A 23276-nucleotide genomic window follows, 5' to 3' on the forward strand; every position below is an offset into this window, starting at 1 on the left:
AGTAACCGAAAAATTGGAGGGCAACAAGGCCTCCTTCCCCACCCCTTATTTCTCAAAATCGTCTGATCAAAACTAAGAGAAAGCCATTTAGCCAAAAAAAGAATTAACATGCAAATTTCATTTTAATAATTTATGTACGGAGAGCCAAAATCAAACATGCATTAATTCAAAAACGTTCAGAAATTAAATAAAAAAACAAGTTTTTTTAAATGAAAGTAAGGAGCGACATTAAAACTTAAAATGAACAGAAATTACTTCGTATATGAAAGGGGCTGCTTCCTCCTCAACGCCCCGCTCTTTACGCTAAAGTTTTTTACTGTTTTAAAAAGAAGAGTTGAGAGAAAGAGACAAACTTTAGCGTAAAGAACGAAGCGTTGAGGAGGAAGCAGCCCCTTTCATATACGAAGTAATTTCTGTTCGTTTAAAGTTCTAGTGTCGCTCCTTACTTTCATTTGAAAAAACTTGTTTTTTTATTTAATATGAGCAGACTTCTATATACACTAACAAGCGCTAAAGTGGACTTCCATGTCTGAATCTTCTAAAGTCTGATACACTTTTTTTTTGTTTTTACCCAAATTGTATGCTCATTCTGTTATAATTTTCCATTTTTTTTTAGAAATTCTTTCGTTTCTCTTAGACATTTCTCGACAAAAATTAATGAATAATTTTCTTTTTATTCAGTCTAAATGTGAATGACCTTTAAAATACATGGCGGCAGATTACTGGACTAGTTACTTTTACACGAGTCTGCCAACGGTACAGCTACAGGTTGTTTTACATCACGGTAACTTATCCAAACTTCTGTCTTCTATAAGTTTGCCAAGGTAAATAGACGGTTAGTTAAATAGGATTCCACTATTGTTGTTTAGTAAGTTCTCTTGTCTTTTGTCCTTGTTTAAGATGCTTTTATTGAAGTTATGATATTGACATTGCTTTTAATGGAACTGCAGTTTAGGGATTTTGTACCATTTTGGAAAGTTGTCGAATCAGACGAGTGAAATTTAGGTAATCGTCAGGTTTGATTCCTGTTGTGAACTAAATATTATAATTATAGAAATAGGAGGAATTCTGTAGCAAGGGTCCCTCTAAGAAGGAAACACTGTAATAACAAAAGAGTAGTACCGTTCCACTTCCCATTAAACACTTTTCAAAACATAATCTTGCGTGACAATTGCAAAAGGCCTCGGTCTTAGCCTAGAATTGGGGCTATTGAGAAGGAAATATTTTATAAAGTAACTCTTACTTCACCTTACTTGGGGCTATTGAGAAGGGACTATTGAGAATTGGGTCTATTGAGATGAAAACAAGGTAGGGAAGCGGTAAATCTACCCTTGTTCAAATTTAAGCACTTTTTGACCTAACTAACATAACTAAATAATTTTGGCGCTGAGGTAACGTAGTACATTATTTTGTCGAAGTCAACCAAAAACACATACTTTAAATGAAAATTCGGCGTCATGGAAGAGGAAAACAGTATACTATTGTAAAATTTATTTTTCCAACTTAATCGTAGAAAATCGGTGCTTGTGGATTATATAACATCAAAAAAATGGATTTATAATGAAACAGTAATTTTGAGATTAATCTTTTAAAGTTTAAGACCAGTGTTTTAAGCCTTTTTCATACCCAAAAACTAGAAAAATTTAAGACATTTTCAAGAGCTCAAAAAGTGCTTAAATTTGAATTTGTAATACAAGCGATTATTATATTCGTAAAGAGCATAAAAAAAGGCATTCTGTGGTATGTTCACTCTATTGGTAGGTCAATAATATGAACAACGAAAAATTTACCGGAACAAGAGTGATGCATGGCAAAATCCATGGGAATATATAATTTCAGCTATGTATTTGAATATTTGTGAGGGGGGGGATAAAGTATAAAGGGAATTCCTCCAAAATCTGTTAATAAAAATTTCTCCACATATTATGAAGCAACAATTGTTTTCTTAACCTGCTTCCTTCTCAGTGACCCCAGTCCTAGGCTAATAAGTTCTAGGTTTCTCCGCAATTGGCCCGTCGGAAAAATCGGATGAAAACGAAAGGGACCCTGATGATGAGATATTTTCCTCATAGCTATTATGAAGTGAGAAATTTGCCATTATAGTGTTTCTTCATAGTAGGAATATTACTACAGAATTACCGAAATTGATAAATATGCATAACTTGACAGAAATCAGATAGAAAAAAAAAATACAACATTTGACTTGATACAATGTTCTTTCGAAATATAGGCCCAGTAATCAATATTTTGGAGTCGCCGTCCACTCCCTTCAATCCTACCTCTCAGTTCAAGCAGAAGGGTGTTGTAAGCCTTAGCGCAGACGATGTCAGGCGAAAAATCCGCCCTCACTGTTGGCGTATGTCGAATATAGATCTGTGCAGATAGTCTTGTAATTGGAAGATGCCGTTCGGCTACCGAACGGAATAGATACACTGAAAGGCAGAAATGAAAAAGAAAAAGGATTATATCATTAGATTCTTCCATTTTGCTGTTAGAAAATACAATAATCCTCACCGTCAGAATAGTGTCTATTCCTTACCCCCTTTCTAATAGGTGAGATAGCCGTGAGCTATATTCACATGTTTGCTGATTTTTACCTTTTTGTTTCAAATTCGCTTTATGGACATTACGCTTCTCGACATTACGGAGTAATTGTCGAGAAGAAATACGCAAAAAAAAATAAAGGCCGACACACAAAATCAGCAAGCTGTTATGCACAACCTCGGGCTATATCTTACCCCATTAGGGGGGAGGAGAGGGTTGTGGGCTGGATGTAAATGTGACGTTAATAATTTTATATTTGGAAAGAGCATTGAAAAAGATCCCAAGGGCATATATTTTCCAACCTGAGATCTGCCCTATAATACACCTTTGCCGAATGGGGAATATAGAATGGCGACGTACTGGTCTTTGGTTACTATAATGCTCAGCCCAGAATGAAAATTTTAGCGCATAATTACCCACATTTCTTTCCTGTAACGTAAATAACAAGATCTCCATAACAACAGGTATATGGGTTTATCAAGAAAAAGAAGGACAATCGCATGTCTCGCATGTATGCACCATGTGGTCCTTAGCATTTAGGAGGAAAGAATCTAAGCATTCCAAGCCATAACAGCTGAAAAAAAGAAGAAATCCAAAATAAAAAAAAAGAATAAGAAGAGAAAGAATTACACCAATATACGATAACCCATGAAAAACCACGAAAGTGAAAAATGTGTTGGAATTCGATAAGATATTTGTGTAACATATTTGTAGATATGTTAAGATATTTGTATAGATTAGATATGTTAAGATATTTGTATAATATATATCTATACTAGCTGTTGGGGTGGCGCTTCGCGCCACCCCAACACCTAGTTGGTGGGGGCGCTTCGCGCCCCCCCCAAGCCCCCCCGCGCGCGTAAGTCGTTACGCGCCATAATAGTTACGCGCCATTGTAGTTGTGTCCCTATGTCCCACCTGTGAATATAGATATATATATATATATATGGTTTTAACTACGTAAAACTTGCGAATATACAACATTCTTTGCTGTCCCATTGTCTTTGCATATAAATAGATTGTCAGGTTTACCGACTCTTGAACATGCAACATATAATGGTCCATGGGAAAACAATCTGTATTCAGATCTATACCTCATGATTCTAATGATTGCCCTTGAGCTTTGTTGATGGTGATTGCTAATCGACCATTCCCTGTCCCGGTGTCCCGGTCGTCATTTACATCCCCCTGTTTCCCCCGGTGTCCCCGTTGTAGTTGTGTCCCTGTGTCCCGGTCGTCATTTATATTCCCTGTGTCCCGGGTCCCGGTCGTCATTTGTATCCCGGTGTCCCGGTCTGTATATACATTCGTTTTTTAGTTTTGTTTTTCTCCTTTATTTTTTTCCTTTTTTTTTCTTTTTTAGCTTATTTAGATTTTTAGATTTTTTAGTTTTTTTTATTAGTTTTTAGTTTTTATTTCTTTTTAGTTTTTTTGTCCCGGTCGTCATTTATATCCCCCTGTTTCCCCCGGTGTCCCCGTTGTAGTTGTGTCCCTGTGTCCCGGTCGTTATTTATATTCCCTGTGTCCCGGTCGTCATTTGTATCCCGGTGTACCGGTCTGTATATACATTCGTTTTTTAGTTTTGTTTTTCTCCTTTATTTTTTTCCTTTTTTTTTCTTTTTTAGTTTATTTAGATTTTTAGATTTTTTAGTTTTTTTATTAGTTTTTAGTTTTTTTTTCTTTTTAGTTTTTTTGTAGTTTTTACCTTCTTTTTAGTTTTGTTAATTTTTTTTTTTACTTGTGTCCTGGTCGTCATTTATACTCCCTGTGTCCCGGTGCTTTGTTGATTGCTAATCGAACATTCCTTTTGTCCTGGTCGCTTTCTCTTTGAGTGTCGTCATTTATTAGTTTTTTCCTTTTTTTTTTAGTTTTTTATTGGTTTTTACCTTTATTTTAGCTTATTTTTCAGTTTTTTCCTTTTTTTTAGTTTTTTTTTATTTTTTATTTTTTTTAGTTTTTTACCTTTTTTTAGTTTTTATAGTTTTTTTAGTTTTTTAGCTTTTTTACTTTTTTTATTAGTTTTTAGTTTTTTTTTGTAGTTTTTGCCTTTTTTTAGTTTTTTCAGTTTTTTTTTTAGTTTTTTATTGGTTTTTACCTTTATAGTTTTTTTAGTTTTTTAGCTTTTTTATTTTTTTTATTAGTTTTTAGTTTTTTTTGTAGTTTTTGCCTTTTTTTAGTTTTTTCAGTTTTGACGTCACCTAATCCAGTTTTTTCAGGTGACGTCACCTGACACATCCATCCATCCATCCATCCATCCATCCACAGACAGACAACTTATTTTTATATATATAGATATATAAAAATAAGTTGTCTGTCTGTGGATGTGTGGATCAGGTGACGTCACCTGAAAAAACTGGATCAGGTGACGTCAAAACTGAAAAAACTAAAAAAGGCAAAAACTACAAAAAAAACTAAAAACTAATAAAAAAAATAAAAAAGCTAAAAAACTAAAAAAACTAAAAAAAGGCAAAAACTACAAAAAAAACTAAAAACTAATAAAAAAGCTAAAAAACTAAAAAAACTAAAAAAAGGCAAAAACTACAAAAAAAACTAAAAACTAATAAAAAAAATAAAAAAGCTAAAAAACTAAAAAAACTAAAAAAACTAAAAAAAGGTAAAAAACGAAAAAAACTAAAAACTAAAAAAAACTAAAAAAAAAGGAAAAAACTGAAAAATAAGCTAAAATAAAGGTAAAAACCAATAAAAACCAAAAAAAAAAACTGAAAAAACTAAAAAAAGGCAAAAACTACAAAAAAAAACTAAAAACTAATAAAAAAAGTAAAAAAGCTAAAAAACTACGAAACTCAAAGAGAAAGCGACCAGGACAAAAGGAATGTTCGATTAGCAATCAACAAAGCACCGGGACACAGGGAGTATAAATGACGACCAGGACATAAGTAAAAAAAAAAAACTATCTATATATATAAAAATAAGTTGTCTGTGGATCTGTGGATCGTGGATCAGGTGACGTCACCTGAAAAAACTGGATCAGGTGACGTCAAAACTGAAAAAACTAAAAAAAGGCAAAAACTACAAAAAAAACTAAAAACTAATAAAAAAAATAAAAAAGCTAAAAAACTAAAAAAACTAAAAAAAGGCAAAAACTACAAAAAAAACTAAAAACTAATAAAAAAGCTAAAAAACTAAAAAAACTAAAAAAAAGGCAAAAACTACAAAAAAAACTAAAAACTAATAAAAAAAATAAAAAAGCTAAAAAACTAAAAAAACTAAAAAAAACTAAAAAAAGGTAAAAAACTAAAAAAACTAAAAACTAAAAAAAAACTAAAAAAAAGGAAAAAACTGAAAAATAAGCTAAAATAAAGGTAAAAACCAATAAAAAACTAAAAAAAAAACTGAAAAAACTAAAAAAAGGCAAAAACTACAAAAAACTAAAAACTGATAAAAAAAAGTAAAAAAGCTAAAAAACTAAAAAAACTAAAAAAACTAAAAAAACTAAAAAAAGGTAAAAAACTAAAAAAAATAAAAAATAAAAAAAAACTAAAAAAAAAGGAAAAAACTGAAAAATAAGCTAACATAAAGGTAAAAACCAATAAAAAACTAAAAAGAAAAAAAGGAAAAAACTAAAAAAAATTTTCATCTAAAAAACTAAAAAAAACTAAAAAAGGTAAAAACTAAAAGAACTAAAAAAGAAAAAAATAAATGACGACACTCAAAGAGAAAGCGACCAGGACAAAAGGAATGTTCGATTAGCAATCAACAAAGCACCGGGACACAGGGAGTATAAATGACGACCAGGACATAAGTAAAAAAAAAAAAATTAACAAAACTAAAAAGAAGTTAAAAACTACAAAAAAACTAAAAAGAAAAAAAAACTAAAAACTAATAAAAAAACTAAAAAATCTAAAAATCTAAATAAGCTAAAAAAGAAAAAAAAGGAAAAAAATAAAGGAGAAAAACAAAACTAAAAAACGAATGTATATACAGACCGGGACACCGGGATACAAATGACGACCGGGACACAGGGAATATAAATGACGACCGGGACACAGGGACACAACTACAACGGGGACACCGGGGGAAACAGGGGGATGTAAATGACGACCGGGACACCGGGACAGGGAATGGTCGATTAGCAATCACCATCAACAAAGCTCAAGGGCAATCATTAGAATCATGAGGTATAGATCTGAATACAGATTGTTTTCCCATGGACCATTATATGTTGCATGTTCAAGAGTCGGTAAACCTGACAATCTATTTATATGCAAAGACAATGGGACAGCAAAGAATGTTGTATATTCGCAAGTTTTACGTAGTTAAAACCATATGTATATGTATATATATATATATATATATATATATACTAGCTGTTGGGGTGGCGCTTCGCGCCACCCCAACACCTAGTTGGTGGGGGCGCTTCGCGCCCCCCCCAAGCCCCCCCGCGCGCGTAAGTCGTTACGCGCCATATTAGTTACGCGCCATTGTAGTTGTGTCCCTGTGTCCCACCTGTGAATATAGATAGATTTATATATGTGTTTCAAACTACGTAAAAATTGCGAATATACAACATTCTTGGCTTTCCCATTGTCTGTCCATATACAAAGCCGTATGTACTAATAATGACGTCATATGCAAACGTTCTTTTTACAAACAAACAAACATGCATACACACAACTCGTTTTTATATAGATAGATAGATAGATAGATACAATACAAATTAACTACGTAAAACTTGTGAATATACAACAGTCTGTTCCGAAATACAACTAACTTCGTAAAACTTGAGAATATACAACATTCTTCGCTGTCCAATTCTCGCTGCATATAAATAGATTGTCAGGTTTACCGACCCTCGAACATGCAACGTACAATTGTCCATGGGAAAAACAATCAGTATTAAGATCAATACCACATTTTTCTAATGATTGACCTTGAGCTTTGTTAATGGTGATTGCAAATGCTAATCGAATTGGGAATTGCAATCTTTTAAATTGAAAAGGCAGATCTGTTGGAATCATGGGAATGCGAGGAATAAGAACAGCCTCACCCTCAAAAGGCCCTGTCAGGATTGTGGCCTCTATTAGGTTTTCCATTGTTTTTTTTACGGCAAGTCGAGTGCCATTGCAAAGCTTTGGTGGGTTTATGTTACGTAACAATATTATTGGTACGCCTATTTTTAGTTGTAGCACGTGTGGTGGAAACCCTGAAAGATCTATGGAATTTAAAAATTCAGATGGATAATTAACCGCTTCATTTGGTTCCAAAACTGTGTCGACTGACTTGTAAAGGACTGCCTGGTCTTGAATCTTGGTCAAAACAATATTGTTGATTTCGTGGACGTCTATATTCTTGGGTGCGAGAATCGCTCTTTCACTTAGCCATTTATTATTTTTATAATTTTTTAGAATATTCGGAAATATATTTTCAATCAATTCATTTTTGGACGTCACTAAATTACAGAAATCAGCAGGTAGTTGTATACGTCCTGAAATTGAGTCTACTGGGAGCTTTCCGTTTCCCATTGCTAGCAATTGATCTGAAAATGTTTGACCAGAGTCATCGTTTTGCAATCGGACACGCATATTTGTAGTTAATTTTAATGTTTTTACGTGTGCCCATAAATTAGAATTTTTCAGGCAAGCATTCATTTCGTCTGCAGGAGTTGATCTAGGTATTATAGGTAATGTTTGCCTGAAATCTCCTGCAAGCAATATTAATGTGCTGCCAAAGGGTTTCGAATTCCCTCTTAAATCTTTCAAGCATTGATCCAGAGCCTCGAGCGATTTTTTGTGTGCCATTGTGCACTCATCCCAAATAATAAGTTTGCATTGCTGCAATACTTTACCCATCCGCATGCTTTTTTTTTTTTTCACTTTCTCTTTTAGCAGCAAGTCTGCTTTCGCGTTGCTCTGGTAGTTCCTCGGCACGCTTTCTTTTCTGACTTTCTCTATCACCAGCAAGTTTTCTGGCATAGACTCTTTGAGCATCTTCATCAGTCATTATAAACTTAAGCATTAATAGAATTCTACACGAACATCCGTCTTATATAACTTGAATGACGTCACGCCTTCAAAGCAAAAATGATGCCTTCAAAGCAAAAATGATGGCAGCTAATTTCATGACGTCAGCCGAAACATGACGGCGAACATATGTCTTATATAACTTGAATGACGTCACCTTCAAAGCAAAAATGACGGCAACTAATTTCATGACGTCAGCCGAAACATGACGTCACCTGACACATCCATCCACACATCCATCCACACATCCACAGACAGACAACTTATTTTTATATATATAGATATATACATATATATATATATATATATATATATATATATATATATATCTATCTATATTCACAGGTGGGACATAGGGACACAACTACAATGGCGCGTAACTATTATGGCGCGTAACGACTTACGCGCGCGGGGGGGCTTGGGGGGGGCGCGAAGCGCCCCCACCAACTAGGTGTTGGGGTGGCGCGAAGCGCCACCCCAACAGCTAGTATATATATATATATATATATATATATATATATATATATATATATATATATATATATATATATATATATATATATATAGTACACGAAACTCTAAGAAAGAATCTTGATAACAATCCATATATTAAAAGAATCCAATTTTGATACTCAAAACAAAATATGTAAAAATCATCAAATTTAATGGTACCTATCAAACGTAACGAGCCTGAGGATATTTGCCCAATTTTTGAAAAGAATGGAACACCCCCAAAACATCAAGTGGTATTGATGAAAATCACCCCATCAGATTCAGCATACCAGAGAACCCTGCTGCAGAGGTTTCAAACTCCTGTTTAAAAAAAATGTGGAATTTTGCCTTTTTTTGCCAGAAGAAAAATTACAGATGCGTGCTTATTTGTTGTATTTTTTTTCCAGGGGTCATTGTATCGAACCAATGATCGTGGAAAATCGGGAGAGGGCTCATTTGATCGGATAAAAAAAGTCCCAGTGCCTTTTTTAAGTGACCAAAAATATTGGAGGGCAGCTACCCCAACCCCCCTCACCCCTCCCACGCTCGTTTTCCCCCATAGTCACCTGATTAAAATTTTGAGATATCTATTTTGTTCAACATAGTCGGAAAATCTAATAATTATGTATTTGAGGATGACTTAACCCCCCAAAGTCCTTGGGGAAGGGATGCAAATTATGAACTTTGCTCATTATTTACATATAGTATTGGTTATTGGGAAATATATTGGTTATTGGAAGAATATTAAGTCCACGTAGTAGCACAATATCTGTAGGCATGAAAATATGATGAGTTGAAGGTAATAGGCTTGGGACTGTCTGTGCAGGATTTCGGCTCATGTTGATAGAAGAACATCGCCAAGGGCTAAAAACTATGTCGCGACCAATATGGGCTTATGATTGCACAAAGCCGACGTTCAGCATAATCGTCTTCTGAAGCAACGTCCATCGTCCTCTCAAGCACAAGATACTTCTAAATATCAAATTTCATTAAGATCTGATCACCTGTTCGTAAGTTACAAATATCTCATTTTTTCTTATTTTTCAGAATTAACACTCCCCCGCCCCAACTCTCCCAAAGAGAGCAAATCCGTTCCGGTTATGTCAATCCCGTATGTAGAACTTGTACTTATTTTTCCCACCAAGTTTCATCCCGATCCCTCCACTCTAAGTGTTTCTCCAGATTTTGGGTTCCCCCTCCAATTCCCCCCAGCGTCACCGGATCCCACCAGGATTTCAATAAGAGCTTTGAGACGCAATATCTTTCTAAATATCAAATTTCATTAAGATCCGATCACCTGTTCCTAAGTTAAACATACCTCATTTTTTCTAATTTTTCCGAATCAACAGCCCCCACTTCCCCCCCAGATCGTCGAATAGGGGAAAAGACTATGTCCAATTTAATCTGGTCTAGTCTTTGATAGGCCTGCCATATTCCATCGTCCTAGCTTATCTGGAAGTGCCTAAACTAGCAAAACAGGGACCGACAGACAGACCGACAGAATTTGCGATCGCTATATGTCACTTGGTATATACCAAGTGCCATAAAACCGATAAGAAATTAAACAAAAACAGGTTTTTTCAACTGAAATTAAGGAGAAACAGAAATTATTAGGTATATTTGGGGTTTTGCTCCCTCGTCAGTATCCTACTCTTTACGCTAATTTTTTTTAGAACTTTCAAAAGAGCTATTTATTCTAATGAAGCGGCCTCTTTGATTCGGGGTTTATTCTTGAAGAATTGAAAAAAAGTTTGTACTTCAGCGTAAAGAGTGAGGTATTGACGAGGGTGCGAACCCCCTCATATGCGTAATAATTTCTGTTCGTTTTAAGTTTCAATGTTGCTCCTTTCTTTCAGTTGAAAAAACCTGCCTTTTTTATTTGTCAGCATTAACAGTCAATGCTTTTGATGTGTTAATTGTTATCAAAATTCCTTTTATTAGAGTTGCTTTTAATATTGGGCTGAATCGCTCTTTCCTAATAGTTCGTTACCTAGAACTGTTTGATTAATGCGATTCCACACATTGTTGGCAAATTTTGGCAAATCTAGAACTTAATATAAAAGCAAGAAACACTCTTTTTCCTAGATTGCCGCAGGTTTCGTCTTTCACAAAATCTAGAAACCTACCTACATATATGACTGTTAGAAAAAAGGTTCAATGTTGTATGTAAATAAAGTTTGTTTAAGCTTTTCACCAAGGCTTGTTCGTTAGGTAAACAGATATAGGAGCGGAGGATTGAAGTGCCCAACATTCCTCGCTTTTGTGGTAAATCAAATAAAAAAATTAAGTTTTTTTTAACTGCAAGTAAGGAGCGACATTAAAACTTAAAACGAAAAGAAACTACTCCGTATATGAAAGGGGCTGTCCCCTCCGCAACGGCTCACTCTTTACCCTAAAGTTTGACTCTGTCACAACTCTATTTTTTAAAACAATAAAAAAAAAATTCATTGTAAAGCGATTTATCGCTGTACAATGCATTTACATAATTCGATACATTTATCGATTTACCGCATACATTTGTATAGCGATTTATCGACCATTGCGATAAACTGGTTTATAGTTTTCGAAGATGTAATATTTACAATGATTAGATACCTTACATCTATATATATAAAAATAAGTTGTTTGTTTGTGTGTCTGTCTGTCGACTGACGTCATTAGGATTGAGCTGTATGTCGTCATGAAGTTAGTTGTCGTCATGTTTGTTATGACGACGTCATGTTAGTCAACTGATGAAATTACAGACCGGGACACCGGGACAAAATTGACGACCAGGACACCGGGACACAGGGAATATAAATGACGACCGGGATGCTCAAAGAGAAATTACAGACTGGGATACCAGGACACAAATAACGACCGGGACACAGGGAATATAAATCTATATATATTCACAGGTGGGACACAAGGACACGACTACAATGGCGCATAACTAATATGACGCGTAACGACTTACGCGCGCGCGGGGGTTTGGGGGGGGGGGGGGGCGAAGCGCCCCTATCAACTAGGTGTTGGGTTGGCGCGAAGCGCCACCCTAACAGCTGGTAAGTTATATAAGAATAATAGTTACAATATGTTAGCATTACCAACAATCTTATTATACTTCTTGTTTTTTACCCTGAATTAAATTAAAACGTTAAATTAAGGGGTGTAAACTAATTATTAATAATTATAAAACTGCCGTCTAGTATTCTTACCTTAAATTAAAAAAAAAAATCCTAAAATTACACTAATGCTTCATCTATGTATGGGTTTATGTCTATTTTGGCGATTCTTCTTCATAAGTTACACTGGGAGTGTAATATGATTACACTGATTCTCAAATTTGGCACTTTAAGGGCTAATTTGAAAAAAAAAAACAACAGTAAGGTTCATATGAGTCAACATTAGATTCAACACGAGTCCTTATTCGTCTATACGAATCTAAGTTTCTCTATGGTATTAAGTTTTAGTCCCTTGTGGCACTGCGTTATCCGGGGTTTATCTACACATTCAATCGAGATTGCATCTATTTCAGTTATTTCCTTAATAACTCTTTTGTTCGGAAAGGCTGACTAATTCTCCAACCCTCACCATTTAGGAAATGTCACTCTTTGCTATAATACAGAGGCACAAATGTGGTGTTATCACAGCGCATTTACTTAATTAAACTAGATTTATTAAATTAAATTTAATATTAGCATTAAATTAGTATTAGCTTTCTCATGAGCCCCTATTGATCTATCAATGCATGTTTACGATAAACCCTGGAAAAAAGAAAACAAAAGTCAGTGAATTCATGGGTCATGTTGCAAATCATACAATTAATTCCCGCTTATTAAACTAGTTGTTGAAAGGCTCTAAAGTGGTTTATTTATTTAATGTAGTAGCGAACTCCAAACTGGCTTGATTTTTATTGATTACCATGCTCTCAGTTTTTAGTGGAAAGGCATCATGCTGATCATATTTTATAATTCTTTACTGATTCTGCAAAATTGCAACCAAAATAAATGGAATTAATCTTTGTCACTTAACCTTAGCAGCATGTATTTTTAAAGTTACTTTCATGGACTTGGTTCATTTTACTATTCAACTTTTCATTTGCACTTTTGGTAGTGTTAACTTTGCTTTTGGAAATTCGACTCTCACCTAAGCGGTGATGATTCAAGCGTTATGAAGAGTTTAATAATTTATTAGATGTGATTACAGGTATATTCCGACTATAAGTGGAACAATTAAGCTTCAAAGAGGCTAGACAAGTGTTTGTAGAAATTAGAAGTCCGCCAAACTGTTTGGATCATTTTTAAGTCAGATGGGCTCAGTCTCGTACCAAGTTATGCCAAGTAAGTATGCTTTTAACTTCCAGTGCTTCAGAAACAAAATCTGTTGAACTTATTGTAATTTTTTTGAAAAAGGCCATCATTCATGCATTAAAATTGAGCGGGCTAAATTTAGAGAATTTTTTATCACCTTCTTTCCTTTTAATACATATATTTTTTAAATGGGAACTCTTACTTAATTTTTTTTTATATCTCCCTATGCCCAAGAAAAATCAAAACCTCTCAAAACGTTTCATGGCTCTCAGGTTTTTTCTGCAAACCGTGGGATTCTGAACAAATAAAAGTTGAGCCTAAGGTTTAATAAGAAGTCAATTTTGGCTAAGAAGAGATCTAGGGTTGATTCTTCTTTAAAATTTAAGTATCAGAGGATTGATTTCCAACCCCAGGGTCATTGATCTGCCAGAGGCTCTTGGGCCTCTGTAAACTTGATAAATTTAGAATTTGAAGATCAATCTAGTTCGAAAAATTTATTATACGCATGGTTATGTACGTCAGGTTTTAAGGCGCACCTCCCCCCAACGCTTCCTGAAAGTTTTGATTCGATCCCAAGCGCAATTTTCAAAGTAATACAGATAACATATTTAGCAAACTCCACTAATCTCAAAATTTAGGGCGATTGCCCTCAGGACTGCGCTGGTCATGTCGACCCCGGAGGCTTACTTATTAGACTTTTAAAAAAATTTGAATCAAATTCTCTCTCAAATATTTGGTCTGATGCAAGGGAGGAATGAGCATTGAGGGGGGGGGGCTAGTTGTCCTCGATTCATCTTAGTTCATTAAAAAGGAAACTAAAACTTTCAATTTCCGATCTAATAAGCTCCATCCCAAATTTCCATGACTGCGCCTTCCATAAAGAGCGTTCAGAAAAAATTATACATTGAAGGGACAGGTTTCTTTACTAAGGCAACGCTGAAGTATGATTTTAAAATACATGTTTTTTTTTTACTTTTTTACATAGCTCATTAAAGCGCAAGTTAAACTTTAGTGCAAAGAGCATAAACTTTATTGTTGATGACCGGTTTTGATTCTCCTTATATGATAGCTAGTTTCTTTTCCTTTTCAGTTTACACAGTTCTTTACTTCAATTCCACAAACATGTTTAAAGAAAACATTTAATGATGACTGCAGAAATGCCCGCAATCTAGTAACAAGTAACGACTCACAGCGAAGTACACTCACTGTGAATTCTTGCAAAAATTTGCGTCCCTTTACTGAGATTCTATTAAATTTAATATATATCGAAATTCAGGACAATATTAGAGCCCTTAAATTGTACTGTTTTGTAAAAAACACCGACATTAATGCTCACCCAAGAAACCAAATCTAGAAAACTTAAATCTGAGATACAGTCCCAAAAAGATAGTTACTTTGGCATACATGTGCCCATTCGAGTGTTATTTTGACAAAATAATAAGAGGATGTGGTACTTAAAACTTAATACTTCATTCTCTCTCTCTCTCTCTCTCTCTCTCTCTCTCTCTCTCTCTCTCTCTCTCTCTCTCTCTCTCTCTCTCTCTCTCTCTCTCTCTCTCTCTCTCTCTCTCTCTCTCTCTCTCTTGTTGATGAATCAAACAGTTCGTGATGACGAACTGTAGTAAGGAGCAACCCGGCTTAATGGTAACCAAAACTAAAAAAAAACGGAATTTTTATACCAATAGCTACATCAAAAGGATTGCATTTTAATGCTGATTTTAAATATATAAGTTTCATCAAGTTTAGTCTTACCCAGCTAAAGTTACGAACCTGAGAACATTTGCCTTATTTTAGATAATAGGGAGAAACAACTCCTAAAAGTCGCAAAATCACACCATCAGATTCAGCGTATCAGAGAACCCTATTGTAAAAGTTTCCAGCTCCTATCTACAAAAATGTGGAATTTTGTATTTTCTGCCAGAAGGCAGATCACGGATGCGTGTTTTTTTTTGTTTTTTTTTTTCCAGGGGTGATCTTATCGACCCAGTGGTCCTAGAATCATGCGAACGGGCTAACTCTAAAAAGGAAATGAAGAGTTCTAGTGCCCTTTTTAAGTGACCAAAAAATTGGAGGGTACCTAGGCCCCCTCCCACGCCAATTATTTTCCCAAAGTCACCGAATCGAAATTCTGAGATAGCCATTTTATTCACCGTAGTTGAAAAACCTTATAATTATGTCTTTGGGGACGACTTACTCCCCCACAGTCCCCGTGGGAGGGGCTACAAGTTACTAACTTTTGCCAGTGCTTACATATAGTAATGGTTATTTGGAAGTGTACCGATGTTTTCAGGGAGATTTTTAGGTAGGGGGGGGGGTTGAGAAGAGGGAAATATGTTGGGGGAGCTTTCCTTGGAGGAATTTGTCATGGGGGAAGAAAATTTTCATGAAGGGAGCGCAGGATTTCCTAGCATTATTAAAAAAATGAAAAAATAAATATAAAAGAGTTTTTTTCAACTAAAGTAAGAAGAAGTATTAAAACTTAAAACGTACAGAAATTATTACGCATATGATGGGCTTACCTCCTCCTAATACCCCGCTCTTTACGCTAAAGTATTTTTAGTAATTTCAACTATTTATTCTACGGCTTTTGTGATTCAGGGGTCATTCTTAAGAAACTGGGACAAAATTTAAGCTTTAGTGTAAAGAGAGAGGTAATGACGAGGGGGTGAATTCCCTCATATACGTAATAAAAACCTGGGAATACAGAAGTTCGTTACGTAAGCTAATTTATAGGTTCCGTATATCTTTTACTAATAAAAACATTCGTAAAAAATTAAAAGCTCTATTTGCCTTTTTAAGTACCCGAAAAATCGGAAGGCAACTAGGCCTCCTCCCCCGCTCCTTTTTTTCTCAAAATCAATCGATCAAAATTAGGAGAAAACCATTTAGCAAAAAAAAAAAAAAGCAAATTTTGTTTTGATTATTCATCTGCGGAGAGCCAAAATCAAAACATGCATTGATTCAAAAACGTTCAGAAATAAAATTTAAAAAAAACAAGTTTTTTAGCGGAAAGTAAGGAGCGACATAAAAACTTAAAACGAACAGAAATTACTTCGTATATGAAAGGGACTGCTTGCTCATCAACGCCCCGCTTTTTACGCTAAAGTTTTTTACTATTTTAAAAAGTAGAGTTAAAAAGTAAAAAAATATTTATGTAATTTTGAAGGAAACCTTACCAGGGCCTTAACCTAACCTAAATAGAACAAATTCAATGATAAGGACCGCATTAAGCGTACAATACACATTAAAAACATATACAAGCATAAATTCACAAGTTTTTTTCATTTTTTTTATGTGTGCAATATATAAAAGCTAATGCTGGAAATCATTTTCTTTGAAGCAATGCAAGCGGTTTTATTTAGCCCTCTGTTTGCCTAAAAATTAGCTCACGGATTGAAATTTTACGTAGTATCCATCCACTTTTTCGGGTAATGACACTTCCAAGAAATTAAATTTTTGAAAATTTAGTTTGGAATTAAATTTAAAAGTGTGTTAATCTTGGGGGTGCCTTGGGTACTCGTTCTAAAAAAATGAATAAAAATATAACTGAAAGTAAGGAGCAACATTAAAACTCAAAACGAATAGAAATTATCCCGTATGTAAAGAGGTTGCCCAACATCGATACCTTGCTCTTTGCGCTAAAGTTTTAGAACATTTAGAAAAGCTTCCTAATCTAATTCAACGACCCTTTTGTTTCAATATTCTTTCCTAAAAAATTGGACAAAACTCAAATTTTTGCGTAAAGAGCAAGTTATTGAGAAGGGGACCAACCCCTTCATATAGAGAACACTTGCCGTTTGCTTTGAGTTTATTGTTGCTCCTTACTTTCTATTAAAGAAAACTTGATCTTCTTTATCTAACTTTAGATCGTTTTTCAAATTCAGGCCAAATGTGGTTCATCGTCAACGAAAAATTGTCTTCTCCTTCTAGGGAAACTCTTTTGTGGAAAATTACTCCCACGTAAAATAAACCTCCCCCATCTGCAAAATTCCCTCCAGACAGTTTCATCCTCGCTGAAAATTTCGGAAAATTTCTTGTGGGCGATTCAGCCAGAAAAATGCTCATTAGCATACTTTCATTTGAATAATACAGTAATTTTAATCGTTTTCTCTATCACTTCGGAAATCCTCCCTTCTGCGGAAATCTTTTCCCAGAAATCGAAACACGCTGAAAATACCCCGGATAATTTTCCGTAGCTTCTCCATGTGCAAAATTGAGTTGGAAAAAAGAAAGTAAGACAATTAAAAGAATTTTGTATATGAAATATATCTCCCCAGTGTAAAATTTCCCCTGAAAAGTTCATCTCCTGGAATTTTCTCTCCCTACGGAAAATTTTTCCTATAGAAACCCATCCTTAGCACAAAATCCTACCCCGAAAAATATCTGTATAATTCCGAATACCAAATACTTTACTTAACCAATGGGCAAATTTCTTAGTTTACAGCCCTTTCCCCATGGATAGTGGTGGGTTATTTTGTCCCTAAAGACATTGGGTACTTATATATACCGACCCCGCCCAAGAAGTGAAGTTATGTGAAATATACCAAAATGTGATGAAAATATAATACTTGATAAACAAAATTATGGAAACTATAGAAGAAAATCATGGAAAGCGATGGAATTTTATTGTCAGCAAACCACGTGTTGACACGCAAACCGACTTTTATCCTTCATGACCTAGTTGTACACTTCTAAAAAGTTATCGAAAGAGCATAAAGTCCTGTGGACTTATTACTCTTTTCCTGTGGATTTTCCCAGGACAATTTTTCTAAGAAATTGAACTATGTTTTGAAGAATACACGGGTAAGGTATAACTAGCCGAAAACTAGAATTCAGCACATGACTAAAATAAAAGGAAATTCAGGTAATTTTGAAGAAAATCGACACAGGGTCAACCTAAATAAGAAAATTTTAATGCCAAAGACAGCTAAGAAACGTATATCCATACGCAGTACATAATAATAACATACAGCAGCGGGCGTATCCATCCCATCCTTGATAATTCCCATCCATATTCCCTCTTGATAATTCCACATGTCCCTTAGAAGGGAAATTGGAAGTTTTTTTTTTTTTTTTATTTATAGTCTATGTAACAATACTTATAAATTGGTTGGTAGCTTCTCGCCTTTTCAGTTCTTTGCTCGAGAATGCAAATATTGGATTGTAACTAAAAATTTTGACAAAATTTGATTATTTAATCAAAGTTTTCGATGAACAGTAGTTTTGTTGAATAAACTCTTTATAATAATTTTACTAAAGAAATTTGGGTGGACAGAGACGGGTATTATTGTTTATGTGGATGGAAGTTCCGAATTATCTTCTACGTGGCTGAAACCATCACGACATGCACAATAGGGTTTTTAGATGTTTAAATACATTGTATGCGTTGACTTAAATACATTAAAAAACGTGTATAGTAAAAGAGGAAAATTACCGTTAAAAATCAGTGAAAACAAAGCTCCTGGTAATACTTGTTACCAACCATCCCCCAAGGCCCATGATGCTCCGCCTAGCCATTTCCCCTGTGTGCCGGAAGATACCTGAATGCAATATTTATACAGGTCCAGTAATCATATCTTTGGCTGTAAGTTAGACAATTCGTTCATTATTTACATTTAGTAAATGTCATTGACAAAGGTATGTATGTTTGACCCTTACTTTTCCAAAAGAGGAAGGGCATTCAGGTGAGTCTTTAAGAGAATGTTGTGGGGAGTGTTAAACCAAATCAAAACACGTTATGTGTAAATGGGTTGTCAAAAGGCTGTAACTCAGGAATGTCTGAGTGTATTAATTTGGAACTTTCAGGAAATGATAAGGGTGAGGATCCATTGACTGATAATCTTAACTAAATAATCAAATCTTTTAATCAAAGTCTAAAATTTTACTCAGAATCCAATATTTTAATTCTCGAGCAGAAAACTGAATAAGTGAGAAGATATCAACCAATTTACAAGCAATAATAGAGGTACTGAAACGTGGTTACCTTTTCTCGGTTAATCTGTCAAGACATCAAGGCGGGTGACAGCACATGAATTCCCAGAGTTGCCAGATCAACCAAATGATAATTCCTCTGAATTGATTTTCAGTATTTTTTGAGCAGGTAGGCTAAAATATTTTTAGGGACTGACTTTTCCTTTAAATTAGAAAATTCTGCCCTGATTAATAGAAAAAAACAAAATTCACACTTTCTGATGATGTAAGTCTTATCAAAACAGAATATCTCTATATCATGCCCAAATTGAAAGAAATTAAATGATTTTTCTAAGATATCTGGGAAATTCCGTGTCGGCTTTTAGTTTTCTCTCGTTTATTTAAGTCTACAAGCTATATCAAGGCCGACAACATAATTTTAAATAGTTGACCACACAAACTAAAAATGTTTATAGTGGACAAGATAAGGTAAGTCTTTTAGATACCAAATCCCCTTAAAAAATTTTATGATTGGAAAGTATTAAGATAAATTATGGTATTCTAATTTAACAGACATTATTTTCCTGAATAATATTAAATCTGTTTTGGGTAAATAGTCCTAGTTTTGTGACTCCCCTGCTTAAATATTTGAGGCTGTTTGCTATGTAAAATAGCAATCCCAAAAAATCACAGCTTTTAGTTTTGATCCCATCACGAATTATTAATATCATTCCAGGTAGATAAGTTTAACTTTTGATTTTATGATTTTTGACCCCAACTTTCGAGTGTTGTGCCATTTCGTATGTGAGATAATTCGATACCTTTTTGTATGTGTTAGGTATTACTACTACTACCACGGCTAATAACTCACTGGAGCACCAAGCCGCCTGAACCCAAAACAACTATTCATGCTCCTCTTCCATACCATTTATTTAAAGCCTCTCTCTTTACACCCTTCCTAGAAGTTCCAGCTTTCCTTTAGCCTTGCGACTTCCTCCCACCCAATTCGGGGATGACCTGCCTTTCGTTTGGCCCTAGATGGTTGGCCGAAAAAGGATGATCTTTGGCAATCTGTCATGTTTCATCCGTAGAACTTTTCCTAGAGATCTGACCTTTTCTCTCAGTATAGCCCTAGAAAGCAGGATAGACCCACGTTTCTCCTACTGGTGAAAATTATTAGATTCTATTTGATGAAAGACATCTATTCGTCTCTTTTCGTCTCTGATGAGAAACATCTTTGTCTCTTGGAGCGTCCAAGTTTCAGAACAATACTTAACCACTGTCATCACTGTAGGTTCCAATATTCTAATATTGGTTCGCAGACTGTTCTCCAAATTGTTGTTCGACTGTGGTATCTTCTTTTGACATCTTCGTTGCATCCAAAACCTTTAGAATAAGCCAGTCAGATAGATATTAAGTTTCTGAAGAAACTGATGTTCTAGAGTATTGAAAGTTTACAAATTGTCATTTTGTTTTTACTGTCCATTATAAGTATTTACATCTTGTCTCACTCTTCATGAGTATCGTAATCAACTCAATTCTCATTTTGCTTAACGAAAATCCTACTCAATTTTCTATATTTAAAGTCTGCAAACACCATCACCCCTGAAGAAAAGGCTAAGAAAAACATCAACACAAATACAAATATTAGACTTTCAATGTTAAGGAAAACATAATATATTAATAGGAAACCCCTCCAACTACGCTCTGAAATAATCGTCTATAAAAGCTCTTAGAAATGCTGGCATGACCAAGGAAGAAATTGCCGCCGCGTAGTACTATATTTTTGGAAACTGGAGGCTGCATGCGTGTTGATAGGTTCAAAATCAATTGCTTTTCCAAACATTTTGAAATATGGCGTTTTAACTGTATTCGGGCAAATTTTAGCGGCACATACTGGCCAAAAGGATTTTTTTCGTAGGAGAACCTCTTTTGTTAATCAAAAGAGAACTGGAACTCTAGAAACTAGAACTATAAAAACTAGAAAATTTCTCTTGAATGGGTGCTCATTCAATCCACTAAGACCATTGGTGCAGCATGATCGCCTTTTGAAACGAACACTTATCTGTAACAATATTGAAACAAAAACTGCAATTCTGTTTGATAGAAGACACGCACTTCTGTTTTAAATTTATCAGAAAGCTGATGTTAATATCGTAATTTTTATTAAGATTTCAACGCTTTCAAGGCTGTTTCCTCCCTTTTTTTGCATAATAATTCAAATTCTCTCATACTAATAACTCTTCATTGGTAATAGTAAGTAAAATTAATTTTTGTATATTTGGAGACACTGTTCCAATTACATGTATATATTGTTTTGGTGCTTCGTTTTTAAACACCTTTTATTTACTTTATTTACTGCTCATTACCGTGAACTGTCTATTTTCGTATATCTATATTCTTATACATTCTATCGATTTCAGGTTCAGGAAATAGTGCTGGGAAAAGGATGCTAAATGGCATGATTTTTCGACTTTTTCCACTTCTGTTCCTTGTCGGATCAGTGGCATTTCTCGTATTTGCTGACCCATTGAATTTATTTAGTAAAGAGGCTCAGGTGGTCACCATATCCCCTGTCACGCTGCTTGAAGAGCAGCTCACTAATTCAATAGAGAATATGCGTAATCAGTTTCAAAGCGACCTTGCTTCCAAAGTAGCTCCAATTAAAGATGGCATCTCAGTACTGGAGCAGAAACTGGTAGAAAAAATTGCACAGAGTATCGACGAAGCAGAGAAAAGGATAGTTGAGAACACAAAAGATAGTGAAGAAATAAAGAAACTAGTTCAGGATGAAGTTAAAAATCAGCTGACTGATTTGGTGAAAACAGTCGATCAGATTAAAGAGCAGCTTAAGAAAATTGAAGAGAAACTGATAAATTATTCACCGACTGAGACTGGTGGTAAAGATGAAGATGAAAAAGCCAAAGAAGAAGAAGCTGAAAAGATTGAAGAAGAAGAACAAGAAAGAACAGCTGAAGAAGAAAAGCAAGAAGGAGACGCTGCTCAGTAGTCATTAAATATCGTATTGTCTAGTTAATGATTCTGATTTCAAGAACTAAGAAAAGTCGTATGTTGTAAAATTGGCACTTTTCTGTTAAGTTACTTATTATTTCTTTCTGCTAAAACGTGGGCAACATTCGTATACATTAAATCGGAACTTGGTACAAATTAAAAAATTTCGCTTGTGTTTGCTAATTAAAGTGTTTAAGTAGCTACTTTTTCCGTATTATCATCTTTGTGGGGGATTAATATATCGGTGGATACTCGGTAAACAATTAAATCCATTTTAGATTTTATAATGTATTTAAGATGTTATGACTATGTTTAATAAATCTTGCTTTTATGGAATAGTGGCTAACTTATCTATAGTTCATCCTTAAATTTTTTGTATGTAAATTTTTGTATTCAATTCAGAGTTACTATTGTAAAGTCACTCTGTGAAGAGGGAAAGGGAAAGAAGGAGTCGAACCCTCCTACTTTAAGGCTGGATCTGAATCTAGATGCTCAGTATTAGAATGGAGCTGAATGAAACTTGGATTGAGAATCAAACATAAGAATAAAAACATAGCAGCGCAACGATCAGCTTGGTTCGCTGAAGGGCAGAATACTTTCCGTTTGAAAAGAAAAAAAACAAAAACAGAAGCCTCGACCTCGTTTTGAAAAAAACGATAATGGAAATTTTCCATTATCATGGAAGAACCGAGCGTGATGAACCTGAAAGAACCTCAACACAACTATTCCATTTTTAGTTAAAAATCAACGGTGTCGTTTAGTATTACCTTTCTTCTTTTTTTCCCTGGCTCATCACTGTCATACTCCCATAGCTTTGTCTCCCCGCCCTTGGGGTGGTGCATATCTTGTTGCCCATGTTGCATATTCTTATCCATTTCAGAAATTTCAATTAAAATGACTATCTGGAAGTTCTGGTATGGTGCCGTGTGGGGCATCAGGGGCACAATAAAGGTGGCTGGGTCCTACATTTTATAAAGATCACTAAATCTTAGGATTTTTGAGCCCTCTCTCGTATGACTGACAATCACTCACAAACACTTGTCCT

At 34.7% G+C, this 23276-nt stretch overlaps 1 protein-coding gene across 4 annotated transcripts; it reads left to right on the forward strand.

Annotated features, from left to right (window-relative positions):
- The first annotated feature begins 697 nt into the window (after positions 1-697).
- On the forward strand, positions 698-22567 carry LOC136037233 (cyclic nucleotide-gated channel beta-1-like). 4 transcript variants are annotated; one of them, XM_065719842.1, is made up of 3 exons: positions 698-824; positions 13206-13339; positions 21643-22567. In XM_065719842.1, exons 2-3 carry the CDS (start codon positions 13309-13311, stop codon positions 22227-22229), a joined length of 618 nt encoding a protein of 205 aa, XP_065575914.1. In that variant the 5' UTR covers positions 698-824; positions 13206-13308; the 3' UTR covers positions 22230-22567. The 4 variants fall into 4 exon arrangements, with proteins under 4 accessions (XP_065575914.1, XP_065575913.1, XP_065575915.1 ...); XM_065719841.1 differs by having other exon boundaries at positions 735-868; XM_065719843.1 differs by having other exon boundaries at positions 822-868; positions 13194-13339.
- The last annotated feature ends 709 nt before the right edge of the window (positions 22568-23276 follow it).

This window comes from Artemia franciscana, chromosome 16 (genome assembly GCF_032884065.1).
Source record: "Artemia franciscana chromosome 16, ASM3288406v1, whole genome shotgun sequence".
NCBI lineage: Eukaryota > Metazoa > Arthropoda > Branchiopoda > Anostraca > Artemiidae > Artemia > Artemia franciscana.

Bases quoted from the DNA above. Each gene is read 5' to 3' on its own strand.
- LOC136037233 (XM_065719842.1), top strand. From the start codon at position 13,309: ATGGGCTCAGTCTCGTACCAAGTTATGCCAA. The intron at 13,340-21,642 runs GTAAGTATGCTT...TATCGATTTCAG, and splicing joins CTCGTACCAAGTTATGCCAA to GTTCAGGAAATAGTGCTGGG.